Source organism: Manis javanica, chromosome 1 (genome assembly GCF_040802235.1).
Source record: "Manis javanica isolate MJ-LG chromosome 1, MJ_LKY, whole genome shotgun sequence".
In the NCBI taxonomy this organism is placed as follows: Eukaryota; Metazoa; Chordata; class Mammalia; order Pholidota; family Manidae; genus Manis; species Manis javanica.
The window spans coordinates 16,736,045-16,760,557 of NC_133156.1; the positions used below are offsets into that span (position 1 = coordinate 16,736,045).

General features: G+C 40.9%; 1 protein-coding gene across 7 annotated transcripts in view; it reads left to right on the forward strand.

Annotated features, from left to right (window-relative positions):
- Positions 1-24,513, forward strand: part of FRY (FRY microtubule binding protein) — a 379,810-nt gene that overhangs the window by 81,980 nt on the left and 273,317 nt on the right. For 4 of the 7 annotated variants that reach the window (XM_073228935.1, XM_073228938.1, XM_073228963.1 and 1 more), the window contains exons 1-2: positions 1,602-1,885; positions 2,461-2,633. The exons of 1 other annotated variant lie outside the window; for it this stretch is intronic. In XM_073228935.1, the coding sequence (XP_073085036.1) occupies positions 1,617-1,885; positions 2,461-2,633 (442 nt within the window). In that variant the 5' untranslated portion in view covers positions 1,602-1,616. Of the gene's footprint in view, positions 1-1,601; positions 1,886-2,357; positions 2,377-2,460; positions 2,634-24,513 lie in introns of those variants that run through there. 2 more of the 7 variants (XM_073228976.1, XM_073228971.1) reach the window with 2 other exon arrangements.

Sequence of the window (24,513 nt, forward strand, 5' to 3'; positions counted from 1 at the left end):
GCCATTCCTCAGTCATGCAGTTGATACAGTAGGAATCTGCTTAAACCCAAGAATTGTTTTTAGGCAAATAGAGTAAGACTCCTCAATTCCTTTTAGATTTCATATAACCTTTAATAATGTAGAATGGTGGTGTAGTTTTCAGTTCAGGCACTAACTGAAACAGGAGATTTGAAGTCAGGTAAAACCTCTGTTCAAATCTTCTCTCCCCCAATTCCTAGACATTTGACTCTGTGCTTCGGTGCACTCATGTATCGGTGATTATGGTGATTAGGAAGAATCCATGAGACGATGCATGTCAGAGGCGTGGTTAGCAAAGAATCGGGCTGGGTATTAAGCATGAAATAAATGATGGCTATTATTGTAGTGGACTTTAGATTCATATGGACTTTGTGCTTCTAGCCAGCCTCTTAAAAGACAAAGGCAAAATTTATGTGCACGCTATGTGTGATAATAACAGCTTTGCTCAGAGATTCCCATTTTATCTTAACACATTCTTATTTAGGCCCATGCTGACACTATGAATTAGGAAATGGTCACTAAATAGCTTGATATTCTGCTTGTCTACAGCTGTATTTCTCCTTGTTAGCATTCAATATTTTGTGCCCTAGGGTTCTACCCTTCTATGATAGGAAACTTAAATATTATTCTAGTGATTTGGGTTATGGATTTTTTTTTCTATTAGTAAATCATTATCCCAAACTTCAAAAAATTCGTTACTTTTTATTTCTTTACTAGACCAAAAAAAAAATGTATTTTCACTAAGCTAAGGGAGATGCAAGCAGTCTCATGGGGCTTTAGACATAGTTTTGTACAAGCCACTCATTGTTTTGAAGTTTATGGCCCATTTCAACTTGACAAAATAGTTCTAAGTCCTGTGAGGGGAATGCTGCAGGTGTTTCTCATAATTAGCAAAATAATACCTAAAATGTAAAAAGAATTGCTTGAAAATAATCATATTTGCTTGACTACAAGAGCACCCCTAATCTGGATATACTTGTTAAAAAAACACTTTTCTCTTTAGAAAATCTGTTGTTGTTTGAAGACCTGTTGCTGAAAAGGCAAATGGAGACTAAAAATGAAACTTTTGTCAGCGTGTAACCGTGTGCTTTGTTACACTTGAGTTCACTAAGGAGATGCAACTCCTGAATTTTCACAAATGATAAAACTTGCCTGGCTTCCTAATAACCAAAATAAACAGGGATTTCTGCAATGACCCCACATACTTTATGTTAGGTATCTACTGATTCCAGGCATTGGGAAGAAAAAAGGCAGGTCTGTTCTGATCTTCTGACTCACGCGCACACACACACACACACACACACACACACACACACACACACACACACACAGAGAAGGGGCCCAAGGACCGCAGCGCTGGGCCGTGCCTGGAGGGGATGAATGAGGGTTTTGATTTCTGCCAAGACGGTTAAAGAGTGCAGAACATTTCCCCACAAACAGGGCAAGGGCGACGGGGGCAAGGACACAAAAACGCAAAATCCGGAGGAGATAGAAAGAAAATATGCGGCAGGTCGAGCCGGAACCTAGTAAATGCCGGTGTTTCTCAGACCCCCAAACCAGCTGCCCGTTCAGGGGAAAGCAGACGGACTCCCACCAGGATGACATTTACTCAGTGTTTGTTGAGTGGAGGCCGCCATCCCTTGTGTAGCCAAAGCTTGTTTGCTAGACCTCTGACTTGGCCGCCAGGCAGCCGACCTGGCAGGCGAGCCATCCGCCAGGTAGAGCGCAGGAGGGCAGGGGTGGGCGGGGAGCAGGGCTGCATTCCCGGCGCTCTTGCCGACACGCCCCACCCCGGCTTCCTACCTGATCACCGCCAGCCGTCTCTCATCTCCTTCTTCCAGCCAACTAACAGCTGGCCGCCTGCCGAGTAAGGAATCTAATAAAGACGGATGTTTGTTCTATTATGTCGTTTGAAAAGAAAGGGTATGAGGGAACATCAAAATGTTGCCCCAAAACTTTCTGAACTCTGTGAGAGTTGGGGAAATAGCAAAAAAAATTAGACTTGTAATTTGCACAGGTATTCGTTCTTAAGTATCAATTTGTGTGTGCTAATTGGCATTGCACCGATGAACAGAAATGCACGCAGCAAGCCTTGCACAGCTTTGTTACCGTCTGCACGAGCAGGGGGAGCTCCGGCCGCAGCTGCTCAGCTCCCTCGCCTCGCGCACCTAATGATTTCTTGGGATTTCTTGGGATCTCTCCTCCCCTGGTGCTATTAACTGTTGAAAGGAGGGGCTACTTAGTAATTCTACACCTGTTCGAGTCCACGCCTATCAACTCGCTAAGCTTCCCAAACAAGTGCAGGATAAAGCATGAGAACATCTGAAGTGGGGTTGAGAAGGTGGCGGCTGCCGCTGGGTCTGGCTTTTCAGATTTTTGTTTAATAAGAGTCTCTCATGTATCTCCTGCAATGGCAGTTGATGACAGCAATTTATATTCCAGAACGAAGAACAAACTAAATGCATCCCAAAATGACTATAAATCATCCAGACGGAGTAGTCTGCCGCCTGAACTACTCATAGGAAATGACATTAGAAGAAGACTTCAAAGAAACATTAAAAATCTGGAACCTATTCACCTGCGGCGCCCGAAAAAGAGACCGTCCATATTTCCAGGTAGGAATGGTTTAAACTTGACGCCTGCCAGTTATAAAGCAGAAACAGGGACTGTATTTCATTTATGATCAAATGTGTTAGATTTAAAGTAAACTTGGGACATGTTTGAGAGTTTAAAGTCGCCAAATATACATGTTTGAATGTAAAAAATAGTGTTTGATCTGAAAGCACCCCCGCTTCCATCTTATTTCTTTATTTAGGGTAACATTTTTAAGGTCTGTAAATAGGCAGCTAGTTATTTTATTACTTGTCAGGAGCAGCAGGGTCATGGAACTGCTTTGCTTGCAGTCCGGAAGAATTCCCTGCTGCCTTTCATTCTCTGGCATATTTTCTTTACTTTGCAAGATTATTGGCTTGTTGAGTGAAGCTGATGTTTGAGGGCACCAGAAATTAACACCATTAAATTCTCCAATGCATGCTTCAAATTCCTGTCTTGCATCAGAGCCTAAAACCATTTGTAGTAAAGGGCTCAATTCAACAATGCGACGGTGAAGTATCTGAGAGCACCGAAGGTTCATGGATTTCAGTCCTGATAAGGGGACCCTGATGGCTGCTTTAGATGTCCATGCCTGGGTATTACAGCTGTGGAGATCATATAAGATGCCTGTGACCGTGAGCCCTACCTGAGGTCTCCCTGGGGAGTAATCACTGGAAAGTATCAATTTAGTCAACTTGATTTCAATACTATTTGCATGGACCCAGTGCCACCCTCATCTGGAGAAACTGGGAGTGGCCTTTTTGGTTTGATTGATTGATTGATTGATTGGAGCTTTTATGGAGGATAGATTAGACCCCACTGCTAAGGGCTCACTCTGCAATGATAGAAACAAAAGTTAATTCAGTCGATTTTACTTTGTAAAAGTAAACAGCTGAGTCTTTATACTGCTTCAGTAAATAGCTAGGAGATGATTTACAAATAAGGGACTCAAGGCCACAAGCTGAAAATGACATTCCTTAAGGAAGCTGTTGAGTTCCTAAATTTCTTCTTGGTTCAGGGCTGCTGCCGGGTGCCAACTTCTCTGCAGAAAAAAAGCAAAGCCTGGACTAGAATGGTCAGAGGTGTAAGCATGTGTGCATGGGCTGGGTGAGAAGGAAGGGGTGGTATGGACAATGATGAAAGGAGGAGCATTTAAGTGTCTAAAGTACCTTTAAAAAAGCCACACATGCGCAGTCGCTGCCTGACTAATTCCTCTTCGGCCTGAAGGTGCCGAGGAGCCCAGGTCTGCTTGTTTCCCCGAAACTGCACGACTCGCTGCTCTTTCTGTTGAGTGGGTTCCCTAGCCCCTCCTCCCAGACCTGTTCACCTCGTGCCCCTTCTTGTTTTCCTTCCTTCTCCGGTTTAGCGTGTAGGGATCCATGCATCCTGCTTCTCTCTACCATCACAGATCCAGTGCCACCCCCCTCCGTCACGAAGGTTTCTCTTCCTCTCCAAACAACCAGATCCCAGTACACCTCACCTCCTCCAGCCACGAGTCCCATTTTGCCCTCTCTTTCTGTAAGGTCACCTCGTGCTGGGCTGTCAGCCACAGCCACAATTGTGAGAAAACCTCTTAGCTTGGACCCCGCACAAGTTATCCTTTCTAAGGTCTTGAACTGTCATCATTATTTTGGCCTAGTGGAGTTTTGCAGAGAGCAATGAACTTAGGGGAGCTGAGGTCTCATGTAGACTGTGTCCCTAAATGGCTGTGTGTGTTCTCCAAACCACCTCATGGACCCCTGCGGCCTTCAAGTGTATTTGCTTCTATTTCTGTCCCCATCCCCCTTCCTGGGGACAGCAGCAGATGAGGGGTTCTTCCCATCCTCATTCCAACCCTTCTGCAGGTGCCCAACTGACAAGTTAGAGTTACGTGGCCAAAGTTTGAACAGTACTGGCTACTGGGTTTCTAAATTTCCTCTCCCCTGAACCATGGCTTGGTTGGTTTGTTGTTGCACTAGCTTCTTTTTACAGTGGATGGCTCAGAAACACCACTGGGCAGCGTGTCCCACCACAGCTCCTAAACAGCATCTGCAAACAGACATGTACATAGATGGTGCCAGCCATTGCCATTTTATACTGCCCTGTGGGTGCACATAAAGAGCAGGTGTAATATAGGGGGAGCTGAGGGTCAGAGAAATTGAGGTGCATCTCCAAAGTGGAGATAACTGGCAAAACTAGGGCTCAGACCTGGGTATTTTGACCCCAGCATTGGAGCTGTTTCCATTCTGTCACACCGCCCTCCATTGTCAGCCGTTATCATTTGTCTGGTGGGATTCAAGAGTTGAAGACATGTCTCTGTTCCAATACACATTCACTCTGACCCTTACATGCACACAGACAACTTTTCCTCCACCTCAAGTCTCCTATTTTTGATTCTGTGTTGACTGACTGACTGACTGGTTAATCAAGTCATTCATTCATTCATAAAATACTCATTTAAATTGTTCACCATGTTAGGGGTAGACCTTTAAGAATCTAGCGACATATTACCCTTTTGTTCTTACTGCCCATTTCTCCTTAAGGGCTATCGCACCCTGCAGACAGACACTAGATGCAACAGGCAGATTTGTTTATTTCATTTTCTTGCTTAAAGTTATTCATTGGTTACTGCTGCTCTCAGGATAAAGCCCAAACTCCTTACTATGAAGTACAAGAGACAGCGTCAACTGGGCACCACTTCCATCCCCAGCCTCCTCTCTGAGCACGCTTTCCCTTGCCTTCCAGCAAACTCAGCCGACTCCAGATCCCCATGGCCCATCTCGCAGGCTCTTCCAGGGTGGGTGCGGCGTACACTGCCTGTGGAGTCTCACCTAACTAACTCCTACTTTGGCTTCAACTGTCAGCTTGACCTCCCTTCCTGACCCCGCATCTAGGTTGGGTCAGTTCTCTGTCCTTCTCCTAACACCTGGACTTCTCCCTATCACAGCTCCTATCACATTGTATTGTAATTGTCTGTTTACCTGCCTGTATCTCCCACTAGCCAGTGAGCCCGGGACCGTATCAGTCTTATTAGCCGTTGTATCCCTAGGACCTATCACAATGCCTGGCACATAGTATACTCTCAATACATATTTATTCAATCAACTCAGGTTGTGCTGAGCTGAATTAACTGTTAGTGTACCTTCCTTTCTTCACGACTCTATTCATGCCATCCTCTCTCACCTACCAGCACACACACACACACATACACACACAAATACATGCACGTGTGCACACATGCCCACATTCCTATCATGCCCATTCTGCCATTCTCCAACTGGCTCCAACATCCAACTCGAGGCTTCTGTCTTCTGCAATCACCTAGTCTTCCCCCTCTGGCTTCTGAGATCTCCTTTATGCCTACCACCTCCTTGGCTCAGCACTGCATAAAGCTGTAAGAAAGAATACTTTCTGGGAGTATGTTCTATTGTCTGAGGTTGTGAATTGGTTTAGTGATTACTTTGTCACTTTGTGGTGGATGTTAAGTTTTTGTTTGTATAGAAAATGTGAAAATAGGGATCTTATCTTATATATCCATGAGTGGCCAATTGTCTAGAGGAGGGAATTGTTCATAGTAGGTGTTCAGTCAACATCTGGTGGTTAATTAACTGATTTGCTGGGAAGCTGTGTCCATTGGATTCTAGTTCTAGGAAAGAACACGGATAGAGACTGTCGCAGGGAAGGCCTTTCCTTATACTGACTTTCATCTCTGTAAGAACTGTTGGGGGGAGAATGCAGGTATCCCTTGTCTCAGTGTGTAATTCTTTCATTGAAAAACACATTCAATGCGTTGGGATTCTACTGTATACCAGGAACTCTTCTAGACCCTGGGAAGGAAGCTGAAAATAAGTTTCTGACGTAGACGGATGAGAAAGAATTTTCCTAACAGGTGCCTTGTGTATTGAGCAACTCCATAAATACTCTTGAATAAAGGTATGAGGGAGCACCATTCTCAGAGCAGTGACTCTTTACAAAGCAAACCAATACATTTGAAAATCATAGTTATACAAAAACTTCCGTAACTAACCATTTCCTTCCCTTATGACAGGAGCCTCAACAGTAGAAGACTGGTTTGAGTGCTTGGGTTGAAGTTCTACGACTTCACAGGGCCCTTCCAGGCCAGGCACTAAGTGCGGATCCCTAGCAAGCAACCAGGCTGGCTTCCTCCCCTTCCAGAAGGAATCCAGGCACGCCGTAGTCCTGGGCTCAGTGCAGTTGAAGACAGCGGAGGCAGGAGAGGGCAGGGGTCCTAACACACACCCGTAAGGCATGTCGGATTAAAATGAGCATCTCGTCCTGCACCTGGAAGAAAGTGGGGCTCAGGTGCCAGGTGTAATGGGCCGCGCATTCAGCACTGTGAAGCAAATCAGCTGGTCTGTTTAATCAGCTCTTTCTTAAAATACCTTCCTGAGTTTACAGTCATCCGTTGTGAAAAGCAGGGATCCATCTGCTCGGAGGGAAAAGGCAATTCCACGGACTTCCTTGTTGCTTAGTCAGAGGACCTGTGGGGCGTGGACTGCTCACAGCAGACAGGGTGGGGAGCTCCCGGCAGGGCCCGTGTGGTAGGTACCCCAGCACGTAGACTCACCTTGATTCGTTTTTTAACTCAGTTCAGTTTGAAAGGCATTTTCTTTTTCAAATCCACAATCTAAAAATCGTTATTTAAAATCATGTTATTTTTGTATTCAAACAGAGTTTGAACATTTCTAAAGTAAAACTTTTTTCCTTCTGGCCTCCTTAGGGTGGCCAGGAGAGCACTGAGGGTAGCGAGGGGCAGGTGTGTGTTTTCTCCCAAGAGCCCACACGTCACAGGCGCAGGGAACAATGCTGTCCCTACACGTGCCTCCTCAAGGACCATGTTCTGTCAGCATTCTGTCATTCCGGAATCCTGCTGACTGGTGCCTTTGATGACGGGTCAGCAGGGCCTTCCAGGGACGCAGAGAACCTAAGTCAAGGCCTTCTTAAAGACGTGCTGTAAAGACAGTGCTTCCTGGGATTGTGGTCAGTTGTCATAGGTTGTGAGTGGGGTCAGTGGTTCCCCTTTGTGATGATAGGACCCGTATTTCATACACCCGGGAATTCCCACCACCTACCACAGGCTTTGCATACAGAGGTGCTGAAGAAGTGTCGAAACGCTCAGACAAGGTGCAAGACGTGTGAGAGATGTGTCGTGAACGTTCGTGGGCCACACCCTCCTTGCCCGTCTGGTCCTGGAACTTCCTTCAGTGTCTCCTTCCGGTGCAGGCTGCGCCCAGGGGCCAAAGCAAAGGGATCCTCAGTGGCAGGAGTTCGAACCTCTCCTCCCACGAAAGGGTTCCACCAAAAAAATTTCACAAAGTAAATACCTACCTCCCAACTGGGTTCAAGTCTGGTCCCATGTCTTACTAGTTGAGTAATCTGGGACAAGTCACTTGATCTATTAGAATCCACATCTTCATCCATGAAATGGGGTTGAAAACACCAGTTTCATGGGTTGTGTTAAGCTCAGATGAGATACTGCGTGACTGTAAAATGATGTCACCTGGGATTGACTGTTCTCTTTTTCTTTGGTGGCACTGAAGCTTTTGTTTCTCAGAATTAGTACTTTTTCTTTTAATGCAGGTAGCGTAATTGTAACACTTCGGCAAATTGTAGTGTTTGGAGAGACATCCAAGCTGCTAATCAGACCCTCCGCTAATGTAGATTGTGTATAATGGGACACCATTAAAAGACCCATTAATTTTAAGTTTCTCATAAAAGTGGTTGACATGGAAACTTCATAATATAAATATCCATGTATTTTCTCGACACGAATCATTACCCCTGAGAGGACTGTCATGTGAAGCCTCTGCACATTGTTCAATACTAAAACACGAACCTGGAATAGGAAAGCCATTGATTTACACTTGTGGTTTTAAAAAACAGCTTATATATGAGATAGTAAATGAATTCACGGCTTGAAATTAACCTTTTAGAATATTTGGAGTGTTTAGACTTCACAAATTTTAGAAAGTCAGCATGTACCATTTAAAATATGTGTTGTTTCTTACTCAAAAATACCAATGCAACAAAAACTGAGATAGCCCGTTTACTTAAATAATCAAATTTATTTATTGGACAAGTTTATTCAAGGGGATGAAGTTTTGTTCTTGTTTTGCTTTGTTTTGTTTTCTAAGAAGAAAAAAAAAACTTAATGAGGGTGTTAGTGGTACCCCTTTTCCTGTTAAGGAAAACAAAAATCCTGATACTCTGGTATTTATATGCAATATTTATAAGCAAGGAGGAATATGTTTTACCTTAATGCAGGGATTGAGCCCAGCATAAGCAGGAGACATTAGATTTGTAGCTTGACTTCAGGCTTTTCTCCTTGTTATAAAAAAATAAAAATTAAAATACAGGCTGCTGAATTCAAGGCTTACTATGTAAGTATATTGAAAAGTGTCTTAAACATTTCTAGAAGCAGCTCATTTCCATTTGTTGATCTAGACAAATGTATAACTTTATAGACTGAGAACTCCCATACACTTTTTTCTCATTTTTAAATGCTCTAAATATGTGTTCACATCTAGACTATGAAAAGATTATATATGTTTATATCTACATAACTTGATATTTACTCAATATACTTCAGTGATGATTCTTAAGCATTTTTAATTGTTTGCCCGAATAACATACTCTTGACAAATACTTTGAGGGAGACGACCACCCAGTTACTCAGTTATTTAAGAAACAACCATATCCCAACCTTCTTTTGATTCAAATACTTTGGAACTATCTAAAGAGAGTTTGCCTTCAAAATTTAATTAGAGGACCTCCAGCTTTTCTTTTAAAATAGAGAAAACTAAAAATTTGGGAGTAGAGGTTCACCAAATGAGATTAAGCAGGTAGTTGTTTTTCTGTGACATGAATGTAAAAACTCTCATCACAAGATGGTCAGAGTGTTTTTCAGTCACAGTTTAAAATCTTTCCATCCTAAGTGGGATGTGAGTGAATTATTTTGTCAGATGTACCTTGAACAACATGGGAATCAAGAGCATAGAGCTGGAAGAACCAAGGACAGTGTGTATTTTTGTCCTTAGATCAGATTTTCTGATGGAGCTCCGTCAACTGAAGGCACTTCTCTCCCTCCAAGGTACATAAGAAAGGCTAAAGTCATCTCACTGGAAGATCTATACCAGATGGCATTTTAGAGGTTTTATGACCAAGAAAAATACAATTTAAAGAGACCTTCCTTTGTTTTAAGTATCGAGATAGGTGTCCAAGGGTCAATGGAGAAAGACTACAACATCTTATCCTACAGAAATCTAAACTATCTTGCTGAATGTCTATTATATCCACTGTGCAAGGACTGAACAATGGTAGGACCACGCTACATGGTGATTTACTTTCATATCTAAATTTTTACTAGGAGAGCAGGGTGCATTAATATGGGCATTCAAGCTTCTCTGGCAAGCAGTGCTGAAGTCTGTCTGTTGCATCAGCTCATGGCTAAAGTGACAGTGTGTCCTGTGGCACAGAAGCCTTAATCTGGCCACAAAGCATCTCTTTACAGGAAAGTCCCTGGGGGCCTTAATTATCCTCCTTATCAGGGTTTCTTTGCTTGGGGGTTGTACTTTTTATAATTTGTGCCTCTTTTTTGCACCTTCTAAAAAAGAGCTCAGTTGGAGTCATAAATCGAAGATCCTCTCCAACGCCCAGCTCAGGAAGAATTTCCAGTCTTTTGAGATTTTTGAACTCCTGTGTTAACTAGGGGAATATTAACTTACCAACTTAGGGCATTAGTTTTCAATCACCTGTGCAAATGTGAGTTATGGGAGGAAATTTTTCAGAATCCGCAGGCACTGGCCCTGGAGATTTGATTTAGGTTGGAGGCAGGCTTTTAACAGCAATGTGAAATTTTTCGCCACATACAGGTGACAAATATTTGTCCTATCCCCTGGTCAAGAACCACTGACTTTAAGGAAGTGGGAAAGATCCTCAAAGATCAAAGTTATTCTTAAACTATTCAATGTTTCACATGTAGGAAGCAGGAGGCGGCTATTCATGGCATGTCCCCATCCCTTCTCTTTGTCACCACATTCAAAAGAGCCATCACTACCCTCAAAGATCAGTATGTTCTCAGGCCAGGGTAGAACCTGTTTTGTCTCCTAATAGTCCCCAGATTTGAGTTCTGTTCTGTACAGACTTTCTCCATGCTCCTGTTTACAATGTCGCAAGGCAGAATGCAGAGGTCCAGACTACCCACCTTGAAGTCTTCATTCTAACCCCTGCTCAGAGCCATAGGATGAAATACTAGGACTCTCTCTGCCACCCCTTGACCAATTTTTTAAATGGCAACAATGTATTAAGGACTGAATGTTTGCATCCCTCATAAATTCATAGGTTGAATCCCCTGTGGATGGTATTTGGAGATGGTGGCCTTTGGAAAGGCTAGTAAGCCATGAGGGTGGAGCCCTCATTAGTGGGAATAGTGCCCTTTTAAGAAGAGACGTAAAAGAGATGATCTCTCTCCGCCATGAGAGGACACAACAAGAAGGGGGCCCTCACCATATATTGCATTTGCATCTGCCAACACCTGGAAGACTTTCCAGCCTCCAGAACTCTGAGAAATAAATGTTTATTGTCTAAGCAGCCCAACCTATGGTGATTTGTTATAGCAGCCTGAACAGACAAAGCCACTAAGCCTTGTTAGAGGCAGCCAATGAGATGAATGAGAAACATTTTAAGCTCTGAAAAATAAGTTGTCAAACCCTACAAGTAATGTTATAAAATATGGAAATGTCCTATCAATGGAGTTAGTATCATACATGATACTCAGTGCTGCACAGAATTTGCATTACTCAGAAATGAGCTAAACTATAACTACTTATTTTCTTTTGTTATCGAATCACATGCATCCAAAATAAATAGCAGTTGAGCAACCTCTCAAAAGAAGTATTGCCAAAATTTAAATGCTTCTAATAAAGATACCACATACCACTACATAATTCTTTAAACAGAAAGTAGTGCAGTTTCAGAAGCTTGTAAATAGCCCAGAGTTATGGCTTTGCCCTTTGTCTTTGTTTCTGCTAAATTAGAGAGGGCTTTGCTCTTTCAGGTTCACCCTTGCTGTTCAGTACTTCTTTCATAAAAAGCAGGGGGACTAAAATCAGTGTGCTTAAGTAATACATATAATGATAGAAGCCGTTTTATTGGCAATGAGTCAGCTTCTGATTTCCACACCAAACCCTCCCATATGCACAAACACATATGTACAGGAAGAAAGGAAGTGGTCTAGATTGATATCCTTCATAGGCAACCTAAAATTAAAAAAAAATCTGTATCAGTGGGTTAATAACAGTGAGGTGAGTGGGACACAGAAGAAATCCATCAGGAATTTGGCTAGCATGCTCAGCAGAGGAAACTTAAAAAAAAAAGTAAAAAGAAAATAATGTGACACCCACATTCACAGTCACCTCCCATAGCAGGGGATAAGTGAGCTAGTTTTTATTTTAAATATTTTACTGCCATGGACAGGATAAGACAATTTTCAGATTATGAAACTGGGATTGGTGCTTGCATCTGGGGAGTGGGGAAGCTCCCTAAATGTTATCTAGATGGCTAAGAGGGAGTGCAGCAGGAATGCAATAATGTCTGTAATCTTTATCAAATCTTACTATTTAAGAAGCAATGGTTCCCTCTTTAAAAAAGTTCCTTTAAAGTTTCCAAACATTGAAAATAATGATGTGTTAATACAAGACTGAATAAGGTGAGATAGGAAGACTGGACTTCTTCTGTTTCATTTTCTCCCCAAACAACAACCACGGATTACATGTCTCTCTCCATCCAATCTCTCTCCAGCCTCTGCCCCTGGGGGACTTACAGGAAAGCAGAGCAGAGGCGAGGGGACAAAAGAGGCGGGGACAGAGAAAGAAACCTCTGAGAGTCCACTGGCTTCTCCTCACTGTCACATTCCTCCTTGGAAGGCGCCCTAGCTCAGTCCGCACATTATTGCTTTAAACAGTATTAGGATCTAGCTCAATTGTATTTAGGCAGCAGAAGTAGAAATCACCGATACAGGGAATGTGAATGCTAAGACAGAAGTCCAGCTTTGCAGGTTGCTTTCACTGCATTTGAAAATACGGTGTATAGAAGTGTACGGAAGAGGTACTCAAAAATCCACTACACTCCCAGGAGCTGTAGCAGAGTGGTGTATTTGAGGTTTTGCTTCCTTAGAGTGTAGACATTGGAGATTAACAAACACTATTAAATAGGTTGGTGTGCCAAAGTTGTGCACAAAATACAGGTTGATCAGCCCTGAAGGGGAATTCTGCTCCCATCCAGGAGTGTTTGTAAGTCCCTAATCTTCATACCCCACAGTTATGATCTTAAGGTACCACACGCTGCGTGCTACTCACTGCTGAACAGAGGGGGACGTAACACCTGTTTAAATGTGGCATAATAAAGCATTGAATATTTTAGGACTTAAAATAAGTTATGTAAGTTGATGTGCCGTGAATTTCATCTGAAATGGCAACATTTCTCCAACCAACTTTTATGGCATGTGATTAAGTGAGAAGTATTCCTCACTTTCAAAACATTTTCATTTCATTACTGGGTAAAACAGGGAGCAGTAGGCACATTTTTAAGTCGTACAGACTCGCCGAGCATGGCTCATGCCAATTCTGGGCATCAGTGAGCTATTTCAGTCATCGTTATCGTTGTAATGATATGACCTTAGAAAACCTATGGCCTTCCCTCAGAAGTTTGATTCTCCCCTCCGTCTTCATTAGTAGTCCTACAGACATGCCTTTGAGTCCTGGGAATTTGCTATTTTTTTCAGAGCTCAAACAGCAAAAAGTGCTTGGCTGTTGCACTGTTCTAGAACCTAGACAAGAAAATAACTCGCTTGGCAGTGAGCACAGTGGAGAATGAAAGCATCATTGAGTCATGGAGGTTTTGAAGGATTGAGACGTCAGCGGGTTTTATTTTTCATTCTGCCCTTAAGACATTAAAAAGTCTGTTTCTTTGACGAAAGCAAGTGAGAGAGGGAATTTCAGTGTAAGGTAACTTTAGTTCAAGGAAACACGCTTTCTCCTCAGAGATACAATCCAGGGGAAAACCTGGACCCTGTATAAACATTTCCTTGTGGGCACAGAGGCCAAGGGATATGTTCCTTTTGAAAGGGAAAGGTCTACTAAATGTTCATTGTCCTCACAGATTGAGATTTGTTACTCTTTCCCTATCATAATGAGGAAACTGAGGCATATGGGAAGTCCGTTCAATGTTAAGAGAGCAAATTTCAGACAAGACTTCACAGCTTATCAATTTCAAGTTCTCCGTCACCAGATTCGTTTTCACGTTCAAAAACTTACAGCCTAAAGCAGCTTTACAACCATATGTTTTACTAATATTCCGAAGAAGTCTATCTTTTCTTCCACATAGGTTATAACCAAATCCCTAATTAAAAATCAGTTAATAAGTCTCCTGATGAAAGGGGCAATGAGTGTAGATAGTAGATTTGGCCCAAATATGCTTGTGGAGCAGCTGTGTGCCTGCATCCGTCATTGAAAAGTGAATATTTTCTCATTTTGGGGAAGTACATTCCTTTTTAAGGTTGTCAGGGCTCAATTTAGTCCCTGAAAAATAGGTTTCCCTGTTGTTTCATATGGTCCTCCGTTTGAAAAGTTGTCTGATGGGAAATTCTATACCCCTAAAAGTATATGTGATAATCATTGCTTTGGAGAAAGGATTCTAGAAGAGCTCAAAATAAAGCAAAATTTTTTCAAAGAGCTAGGCACAAGAGTTTGAAAATATGGAAAGGGTTTTTGTTTTATTTTGTTTTAAAGTAGTAGAAGGAAAAGAAGGTGGTAGGACCTCATATAACCCAAGTGTCAGGTAAGAGCCCTTTGCTCTTTAAATTTAAATAAAGATTAAGCAAGCTTCCATGCCAGTACCTGTAGAAAGTCCCTAGATTCCAGCAGCTTTTCAGGACTCCATGTCCTTAAGTTCCTGCTTCTGCTACTGTTCTGTTTGGTTTGTTCTTTTTTTATGGATTTTCTCCTCATCTTCCTCTGTCTCTGCTCTGTGCTGTGTGGATGCAGAAGTGAAGTTCAGCCTTTTTCCTTGGTTTTCACAAAACAAACTCAACCATACAAGCCTTTGTGTGTCGAGCAGATTTTACTACTGGATGTTTGGACAGACAAGGCGAATCTAGAATTTAGATACTCGTTCAGCACAAACAATTTTGATTTAATATTACATGATCCTGTTCTTTAAAAGCCCATGTAAGCCACCCTATCTTTGGAGATGTTTCAGGGCTTACTCTGTCAGTATGCCAACCTCTAGGCTTCTTGGCTCACTTCTTTTCTTCTCCCCTCAATCCTTGCAAATTCCTTTCTACCACAACGTCCCCAGAATTTCATTGTCTTCTCCCCTCTTTTGTGTAGAACAAGTCTGATCTCCCCAACGCCCATTTCCTGTCAGGCCTGTCAATGCGTATCCAAAACCAATCAAGATGCTCATCGAGATCCAAGGGCCGCCCACGACTACTTCCTTTAAGCCTATAGTCATCCCAAGGGTGCGTGAGGACCATCTGCAAATCTTAATAAAATTGAAGTCAGATGCTGGTTCATCAGGTTTGGGATTGACCTAATAAATAGTCATGATTTGATTCAGTTAGAGGGATCCTCAGCCATTGTTTGAGAATCTCTGTAGTCCCATAAGGTTCATCCTCTACAGGAGAAGTTGAGTCTAGAGAGAAGGTTTTTTCCTCCTTTCCATAGAGAATATACCTTATTTTATACAAAGTCCTGGAAAGTCCTCACTGATTGGAGTGACACATCTGTCCACTACCCCATTGCTCAGATCATCTTATGGTATAAGCCAAAGATGCTTCTCAGAAGCTCTGTCAGTTAAAACTTTGGAAGACACAAGTAGGGGATAAGACTCATATTTTCTATCTTAAGAGGATTTCTCTTGTAAAAACATGTTTGTATTCACTTGAACAGGCTCAGTGACCCATGTAGCCAAATCACATAGTGGACGAAGCTTGTTCTGGGACAACCCAGGGAACTTTGCTTACCATTTCCAGTGGTACGTCATGGAAGGCTATGCATGGTGTACAAAGGACTGGGAAGTAAGACCATCTTGGGTTAGTGGAGTTCTACATTATTTTATATTTTTAATACCCTGAGTAGTTTGTGATAAGTTCACATTAATTTGGGATTAATTCAGCATTATCCAATGTAGCTGTGTTTTCAACTCAGTTTACAGTATAGTTATGTCCCTTTTAAAAGATAATTATAAAAATCAGAAACTGATCAGAGGGTCATTATAAAGTACATAAATTATTCATTTATAAATTATGAATTTATAAATTCTCCTACTCCATACATTGTAAATGATTTATTTTACAAAAATGTGGCACTACCTTTTCAGGAAGGTATCAACTCCATTGTGTAAAGAAATATGTGACTGTATTTTTCTTAAAAAGTTTCCTATCTTCTGCCACACTCAGTCATCTATCTACTTAATTCTTAGCTCTTTGAATAGAAGACCTATATTTTCAATTTTTAAAAATCTCCCTGAAGCATGTATCCACTGATCTCTGCCCACAGTGGGTTCTCAGGACCCAGAGTCATGTCCTACTCCCCCTTCTTCCGTTTGCACTGTGTGAATCTAGCGAAGTCATTGGCCACCCTGCATAGCTAAGAATATTCCCTGTAAAGCAGGATAAAAAGAGTAGCTGATCCCAAGCATCTGCACTATCTTGAGGGCCTCTCAGGAGTCTAGAACAGCATCTCTGGCGTAGTTGTCTCATCCACGGGTAGATATGCTTCCGTTAAGCACTGAGATATTCTGCAACACCCTGCGTTTTATTTTTGACGGTGTCTCACTCATGTTTAAGCCCCTTTTCGGAGTCAAGCCTACACTCTTGAGCACAGCGCTGAAGACCCAGGAGCCCCCCCAGTCTGGCAGTGGAAGGCCTCATTCCTGCGCTGGCCCTTCCCTGTGCTGCTGTACCCACACGAGCCCCTGCCTGCCCGCTCCCCTGCCGCCCTGTCATTGCTGTGGGTCCTCACACAGGCTTCCTCGTCTGCCCTCCCAACTCTTCTCTGTCATATTCTGCTTCAAAGTCGAGCTTAAATGTCCCTTTATCTCTCAAACTATCTCTTACACGCCCACCCCAAGTAATGTAGTGATAGCACACCACTTTTTTGTAAGTCTCTGCACTTTGTGCTATTATGGAATGTAATTCTGCACACACCTCTTGTTACCATCACCGTCTCTGCCACGCTCCCAGCCTTTTGAAGGCAGAAATTGTGTATATCATGAGTTAATGAATGCTTTGCCTGTCTGTCGTCTGTCTGTCTGAACTGCCTGGTGTGCTTAACCATCAGTAACGTGCACAAAACTGAAGTATTTCCTAAGAAGCAGCAGTCTTCCTTAGTATTAGTTTTCTGATGAAAGTAGTTCCCTCTTCTCTCTCCTTTTTCCAAATCTGTATTACTTGGGGTCCTGTTATTTCACTTTTGCCTTCATACTATATATCCCAGGATTCTTTTGCTTATATTATTAGCTACTTTAAATCTTTTTCAGATTTAATTAAGTGGTAAATAAGATGTCTTCTAAGCATCATCTGAGTTACATAAGCTCTTTTTTTATCAAAGGAGGCATCACTTTCTCCACTTACTGTGTCCCGTATAAAACTGATGTCAGCTCTTCATGTGTCCATCAGATTTTGTGCAGTGTTTTTGAATCAGTAGTCTTTATTAATGTATTTTGTTTCTCCATGTGTGATTGGCTACCATTATTTGACAGTTTGTTTTTGGTTTTTGTGCTAACATAGATTTACAAAGGCAAAACTTTCTAATGCACTTCACTTTTGCTGAGATCGTTGCCAGCATGGAATATACTTGACTTTGTGCAACAATAGAGAAGAGTTAACTAGAAAGAATGAAAAGAGACTTAACCAAAAGAGATAACCATAAACTTGTCAGAGAGTAAAAGCGAATTCCCTGATGTTATTAACCTGTGACGAGTATCTGCAACTTTTGCATTACATTACCAGTTGTAAAGTCTTATTCCTAAGAAAGCTGATTGAAAGGATGGTCGTTTCACGTATGGAATGGGATTGTTTACCTGGTGAAGAAACATAACAGAAGTCGCAGGAATAACCAGCTTTACAACTAGCAGCAAACTCCGTAGGGCAAGGAGTTTATATGTTTGGCACAATTATACTTATTGTGCATCAGCACTATATAAATATTTAATAACAGTTCCTCCCACACCTATTCCTGGCAGGTCTAGCCTTCCTAATTTGCCATGTCCATAATCAAATATGTATTTCCACAGTAATCATCTGAGGTGTGGCGCCACTTTTAGGCTGGTTTCTATGAGAAGCTACCGTCTTCTCTAGGGTTGGGGTGTGCTTTGGGCGGCTGGAATATAATTCACTCTGAACTTCAAACAGTACTCTATGTATTTTTCTTTCTTTTAAAAATCACTTCAGTTTTAGAGATAGATGACTTACAGAGTGAGCTACATTCCCTCCCAAAGGTAAAGCAATCACTTCTTAAAAAATGTGCACTGAGACCTGGGCTTCGTCCTCTGGGCTCTGTACCTAACAACGTGACTGTGGGCAGCTCTCTGGAGGTCCATTTGTTTCTCTGAAAAAGATCCTTCTGGGCGAAGGACAAATGTTGTTTCTGGCCCCGAGGTTCTAGTGCACTGCCTATTTCCAGATACAGTCTTTAGGCTTTCTTACTCAGAAGAAATAAATCAATTTGTTTTTATGTTTTTCTAGTGAATGAGAAAGAGGTGCTACTATTCCAATACTTAATTTGTTGCCTAATTATTTTCTTTTTGAGGAATTTACCCCATATGCATTATATAGAAGAAGAGAGTTGTGGCGTCTGATTGGAATTCCAAAGTACATACACACAGAATAGTGTAACTATGTAATTCTGTGAATTTTAACAGAACACCAACATTTAAAGTAATCGGAAAGAACAAGATCGACCATCTCTAGCCGACAAAAGCCTACTAACTGTATGATTGTGTGAACTCTGTCCCTTGGTTTCTTTATCAGTAAAATGTTGGGAACCTTATCTTTCTGTTTACCAAAGAACAAGACAGGAGATAAAGACACAGAGATCCATTGCAGTTATGGGCGTTTCAGGTGGAAACTTCCTTGCATAAAGATACTGCTGCCATCAGAGCTCCAAGTGTTCTGGCAGTGGCGGTGCCCTTATCTTCTTCCATTCATTTTCTCTCCCAAGGACTCTCATGACTTTTGCCACAACATCCCTATGTCTGGCCACCTTGGCTACCATCTTTGCTCATGCCAAATATTTGTTTTTCTTGCAGCAACACTCATCAGCCCACAGAAGGATTTAACCTGCTCTACGTCTCCATCAATAGCTTCTTCCAAAGACCCAAATTTATCTGCCAAAAGGGAAGTAGTTAAGGACCCATAAAATCGCTGTGCAAATCTTTCAGTTGTACTCACCACATCTTCCTCTCCTATCTGGGAAGTCCCAGTCTGCCAAGGTTTGGTTTGAGCGCACTGAGGTTTCCATGGGTGACTCAGGTAAACTGAGAGAAGTTCTTTATCCCAGGCCAACAGCAGGATCACTTCTACCTGTAGTCTTTTTTCACTTATACGAAATTAAACAGTCATTCAGGGAAGTGAACCCCAGTTAGGTTTTTCTGCTGGAATGCAGAGGGTTCTGGTTCCACTAAGTCTTCACAGGTAACCTTCAACACCTTACAGTAGCTATTGTGCTTCTCATTGTAATGATTTATGCCTGTATTACTCTCATGTTTAAATAATTAATATTACATATTAATGCATGGATACACCCAGAAGCACATAAGTCATTGATAGTATTTTTAAGTGCAATTATTTATCCCTCTGAACACCTTTAAAAATGTATATTCTAGTAATGAGTTCCCAGGTACTAATTTGGCCTTTCCATCATTGACTAGGATCGTCTTGTCTAATCCAGTCTTCATTTCTATATTAGTAAATCTTGAGATTTTTATTATTATCATTTTTCTGCATTGGTCTTCTCCCATCATGGCTATGATTCATAGAAAGATCATACACCAGGTCATTCATTCATTCATTCTGCAAACACTTTTTGAGTACCTACTACTAGCCAAGTACTGGACTAGAACTTGCTAATAAGTATTAAAGTCTCCTACTATTATTTTAGAGCTATTTCTCCCTTCGATTCTGTCAATATTTGATTCACATTTTGGGGGTGTTTTGATGTTTGGTGCATATGTAATTGTTATATTTTCTTGGTGAATTGACCTTTTTATCATTGTATAGTGCCCTTTGTCTCTCATACTAGTTTTTGACTTAAAGTTTATGTTGTTTAATGTTCCCCGTGGTCTCTTTGGGTTACTGTTTGGATGCAATAGCTTTTTTCACCCTTTCACTCTCAACCTGTTTATATCCTTAGATCTGAAGTAAGTCTCTTGTAGACAGCATAAACTTGGATCCTGGGGTTTTTTAAAAATCTATTATGCCAGTCTACATCTTCTGATTGTGGAGTTTAACCCATTTACAGTTAAAGCAGTTACTGATAGAGAAGACTTACTATCGATATTTTGATAGTCCTCCTTTGTAAGTCATAACTTTTTGTCCTTGCTTCCTTCCTTGTAGCCTTCCTTTGTGTTTACTTGATTTTTTAAATAATGTTTTGATTTCCTTCTCATTACCTCTTGAGTATATTCTATATTTTCTTTGTTGTTCCTATGGGGATTACATAAAATATCCTAAAATTGTAACAACCTATTTTAAACTGGTAACTTCAATTGCCTACAAAAGCCCTACCTGTTTCCATCTCTGCCTTACACCCCAGTTTACATTACTGATGTCACAAATTATATCTTTACATATTATGTACCTGCTAACATAGATTGATCATTATTTTTTATGTTTTTGTCTTTTAAATCCCGTAAAAGAATGAATGGTAGAATTACAAATTAGCAATAATTCAAGTTTTTATATTTGTCCATTTATTGACCTTTACCAGAGGACTTACATATTCATATGGTTTCAGATTACTGCCTAGTATCCTTTTGTTTCAACTTTAAGGACTTTAGAATTTCTTGTCGGGCAGGTCTAGTGTTAACTCCCTCAGCTTTTGGTTTTCTGGGAATGTCTTAATTTCTCTTTCATTTTTGAAAAACAGTTTGCTGGATATTGTATTCTCAGTTGACAGTTTTTTCTTTCATATGCTTTACGTTTATCATCCCATTGCCTTCTAGCCTGCAAGATTTCTGCTGAGGAATCACTTATAATGTCATTGAAGACCCTTTATGTAATGAGTCACTGTTCACTTGCTGCTTTCAAGATCCTCTCTTTGTCCTTGACTTCCTTTTTGGTTATAATGTGTCTGATTTGGGGTCTCGTTGGGTTTATCCTGCTTAGACTTTGTTAAGATTCTTGTATGTGTGTATCTATGTCTTTCCTGAGATTTGGGACATTTTCACCATTTTTTCTTCAGATAAATTCTCTGACCCTTCCTCTCTTCTCCTTCTGGGACTCCCTTTATACGTATATTGCTCTGTTTCTGGGGTATTTCGTAAGTCCTATAGGCTCCTTCACTTTTCTTCATTCATTTTTCTTTTTATTTCTCAGACGCAACAATTTCCAAGGATCCATCTTCAAGTCCCCTGTTTGTTTTTTCTGCCTGTGTGAATATGTTGTTGAACTCCTCGAGTGAATTTTTCAATTCAGCTATTGTTGTATTCAGCTCCATACTGTTAGGTTCCTTTTTTATAATTTTGATCTCTTGATTGATAGTGTTATTTTGTTCATGAATGGTTTTCCTGAATTTGTTTAGTTGTCTATACATATTCTCCTCTATCTCGTTGAGCATACTTAAGAAAATTGTTTTAAAGTCTTTACTAAGTAATTCTAAGGCCAGTGTTTTCTTAGGCTCAGTTTCTGGAGATTTATTTTGTTCCTTCGAATGGGCCGTGTTTACCTCTTTCACTGAAGGCCTTGTGATCTTTTGGTGAAAATTATGCATTTGAAAAAAAACCATCTTCTCATTTAGTTTTTGTAGACTGACTATGCACAGAGAAAGACCTTCACTAATTAACCTGGCATGAAGGCTCAAGTCCTCTCAGACTTTTTCTAGGGATATGTCTTCCCTGGGCCTTTGCATATGCTTTTTCCCCTGTCCAATTCTTCTGTAAATACAACTGCTTTTAAATTTCCTAGTTTTCTGAAGATTCTCATTCTTGCTTATTTTCAGGATGTTAGATGTTCTGAGTATTTCTCTGCCTGAAATCTCTTGTCCTCAGGTGCCCATGGGTCTGCAGTTCCCTGAAGCTCTCACAGGCCACTTCATCTACAGCTGCTTTGAGCTACCTCCAGCCTGATATCTCAAATATGCCATCATTCCCATCAGCGCTCTGAGTCAGGCCAGACAGAAACCAGTTCTCAGACAAGCCAGAATGTTGCAAGCAAATTCCACTCTTTCCTCTGTCCTGAGGGAGGGACCAGCAATTGGGTGGCATCCTCCTGGCCACAGTGTGCTGCCCTGGGGAGCAAATAGGGTAAGGGCAAGCAAAAATGCCATGAAATGTCCTATTGTGTTGAGCGTGGCTTTTTTTTGGTTAGACATTCACCTGCTACAGTTTCTCAACTTGTTTCTAGGATTCTCACAAAGCCACTTCGGTGCATATGTTGTTGTTCACTTGGTATTTCTGTGGGAGAACAAGGGCCTGGAGTCTGTCATCTTGCTGACATCACCCTTGCTCATAAGTAACTCATAATCTGAGGAGGAAGAGAGAGAGATAGCAAGACTGACATAAACGGGTTTGTGCTTTAGAAAAAGTAACTCTTAAAATGACACATCATTGTACAAGAGAAAATAAGCTTCAGAGTCAGAGAAACAATTAGAAACCTATTTATTGGACTAACTGAGAATGGTAAGGGTCTGGGCTAAGACAGATGCATACATTTAAGAGAGATTTAGAAAGTATGATTCTAAGGCTTAGTAACCTATTGGAAGCACGGGCCAGGGATATGAAGATGGAGCATATAGGGAATCAGGAAATAGATTCAATAGAATTAAAGTAGATAACAATAACTGTGATTTCAGGTCATTTTCGTAGCCATTCTGAATTTCATTTTCTCATCTATAAAATAGGATGGTTGTGAAGATAAAAAGAGATAATACTTGTAAGTGTCTAGTATATAGTAGGCAATAGGCAACTAACAAGACCTAGTTTCTTGTTTCCCCTCTCCTCAGTTCTAACCGACATTCCTAGATTATGCATTTAGTGAAAGGTGATACTAGTAACTGAAATATGGACTAGGAAGAATATAAGCCAATCTTTTAAATCTCTGAGTTAGTTTTTTTTTTTAACTTCTACTCTTCAGTAATAACACAAATTATTCAGGCTCTGTATAAAGAACTATTTGCATTTATGCTTATCTTTCTCAGTCAAGCTGACCTAAGTGTCCTAAAATTATCATCTGATTCCCAGAATATTCCCCTAAAATTAAGCAGGAAGCAAGTCACTTTTAGCACATGGGTTGGTTCCAGTTTATTCAGTAAATTTGGAGCAAAGTGGTAAAAATAATTTCTGTCTCCTGACTCTTGAGCCAATACTTTGTTATCCCCTCTGAGGCTTTACAAAAATTCTGTGAGAATTTTCTCCACATGGCTCTAATTTGACAGATTTATAGCCGTGTAAATACATGTGTGCATTCATGATGACAGTTTCAATATTGTGTTTAGAGATTATAAAAGGAAAATAGAAAAAGGAATTTCAGCTAGCCCTTTTATCCCCTTAAGGCACAGACCTTTTTATAAAATTATGTTTCTATAGGCCAAGATTCAAATTGCTATCAATACTAGGGAATGTAGGTTTCCACATACGAGTATTTCGTATGGACTATATCTAACTTAACAAGACATAATGTAGTAGCTTGTGAAGGATGACAAAAAACAATTTTGAAACCTATTCTTGAGAGATTTTAGAATAACCAGGATGATGTATTTAACTCTTGATAAATAACACTGTAGTTATAATCTATGCATCAAATTTTAAATGATGATAATTATGTGTCTAGATATTCTACTCTGATCAGAGAAAAATTTATTGGCTTGTAAAAGATGAAAGCTAAGCAGTTGGAAACATCCAGGCTTCTAGCTGGGGAGTGAAGGAAGCAGTTAGTGCAAAGGTAGCCCTATGTCCTTCCCTCTAAGTCACACCCACCTTCCCACACCACCAAGCAATGGGATTTTCCAGAGTCCTGAATTTGATTAATCATATTATGTTTTGAATTATTTTCAAGAAAAACAAAATCTATAAAAATACCAAGTGGCGACATCTAATTCTCTTCACATCCTGTTGCTGTGATACATCTCATTTCTTACCTCATGAAGTAGCCAGATAGGTCAGCAAAATGTTACTTCCAGAAGAGAGCGTAACAACCACATTTTTTTGGTACTGAAAATAATGAAACAGTGATGGAATTCTTAGTATAATTCGTTGTTAGACACATAGAGATGTTTTTGTTTAGCAAAGTCCTGATAGCTAGAAAGACACAATTGTTCAGCAGGTGATGTCTGTATCTATTTTAATGTGTGATGCTCTGTCATTCAAAGATTCAAAGATTTAAGCAGATCATAGGGCTGCATTTCTCAGAGATGACACGTGGATGTGCACAGGCACAGGTAATAGTTTCATCTCTGGAAAAGGCTGGCTCAGATGATAAAGTGGCCTCATAAAGCCCTGATGTAATTGGTGCAGGTTTCCATGTAGGTAACTGCTGGCTTTCTAGACTCATCTCTGTGCTCCAGGAACACTGAATTGTAATTACAGCAATTACTGTAACCAGCACACCATTGTCTTCACTATCTGGTCCCCTTACTCCAGCATTCATGCACTTTCCCTACCTTCATGCTGTGCCCACCAGCTGGAATA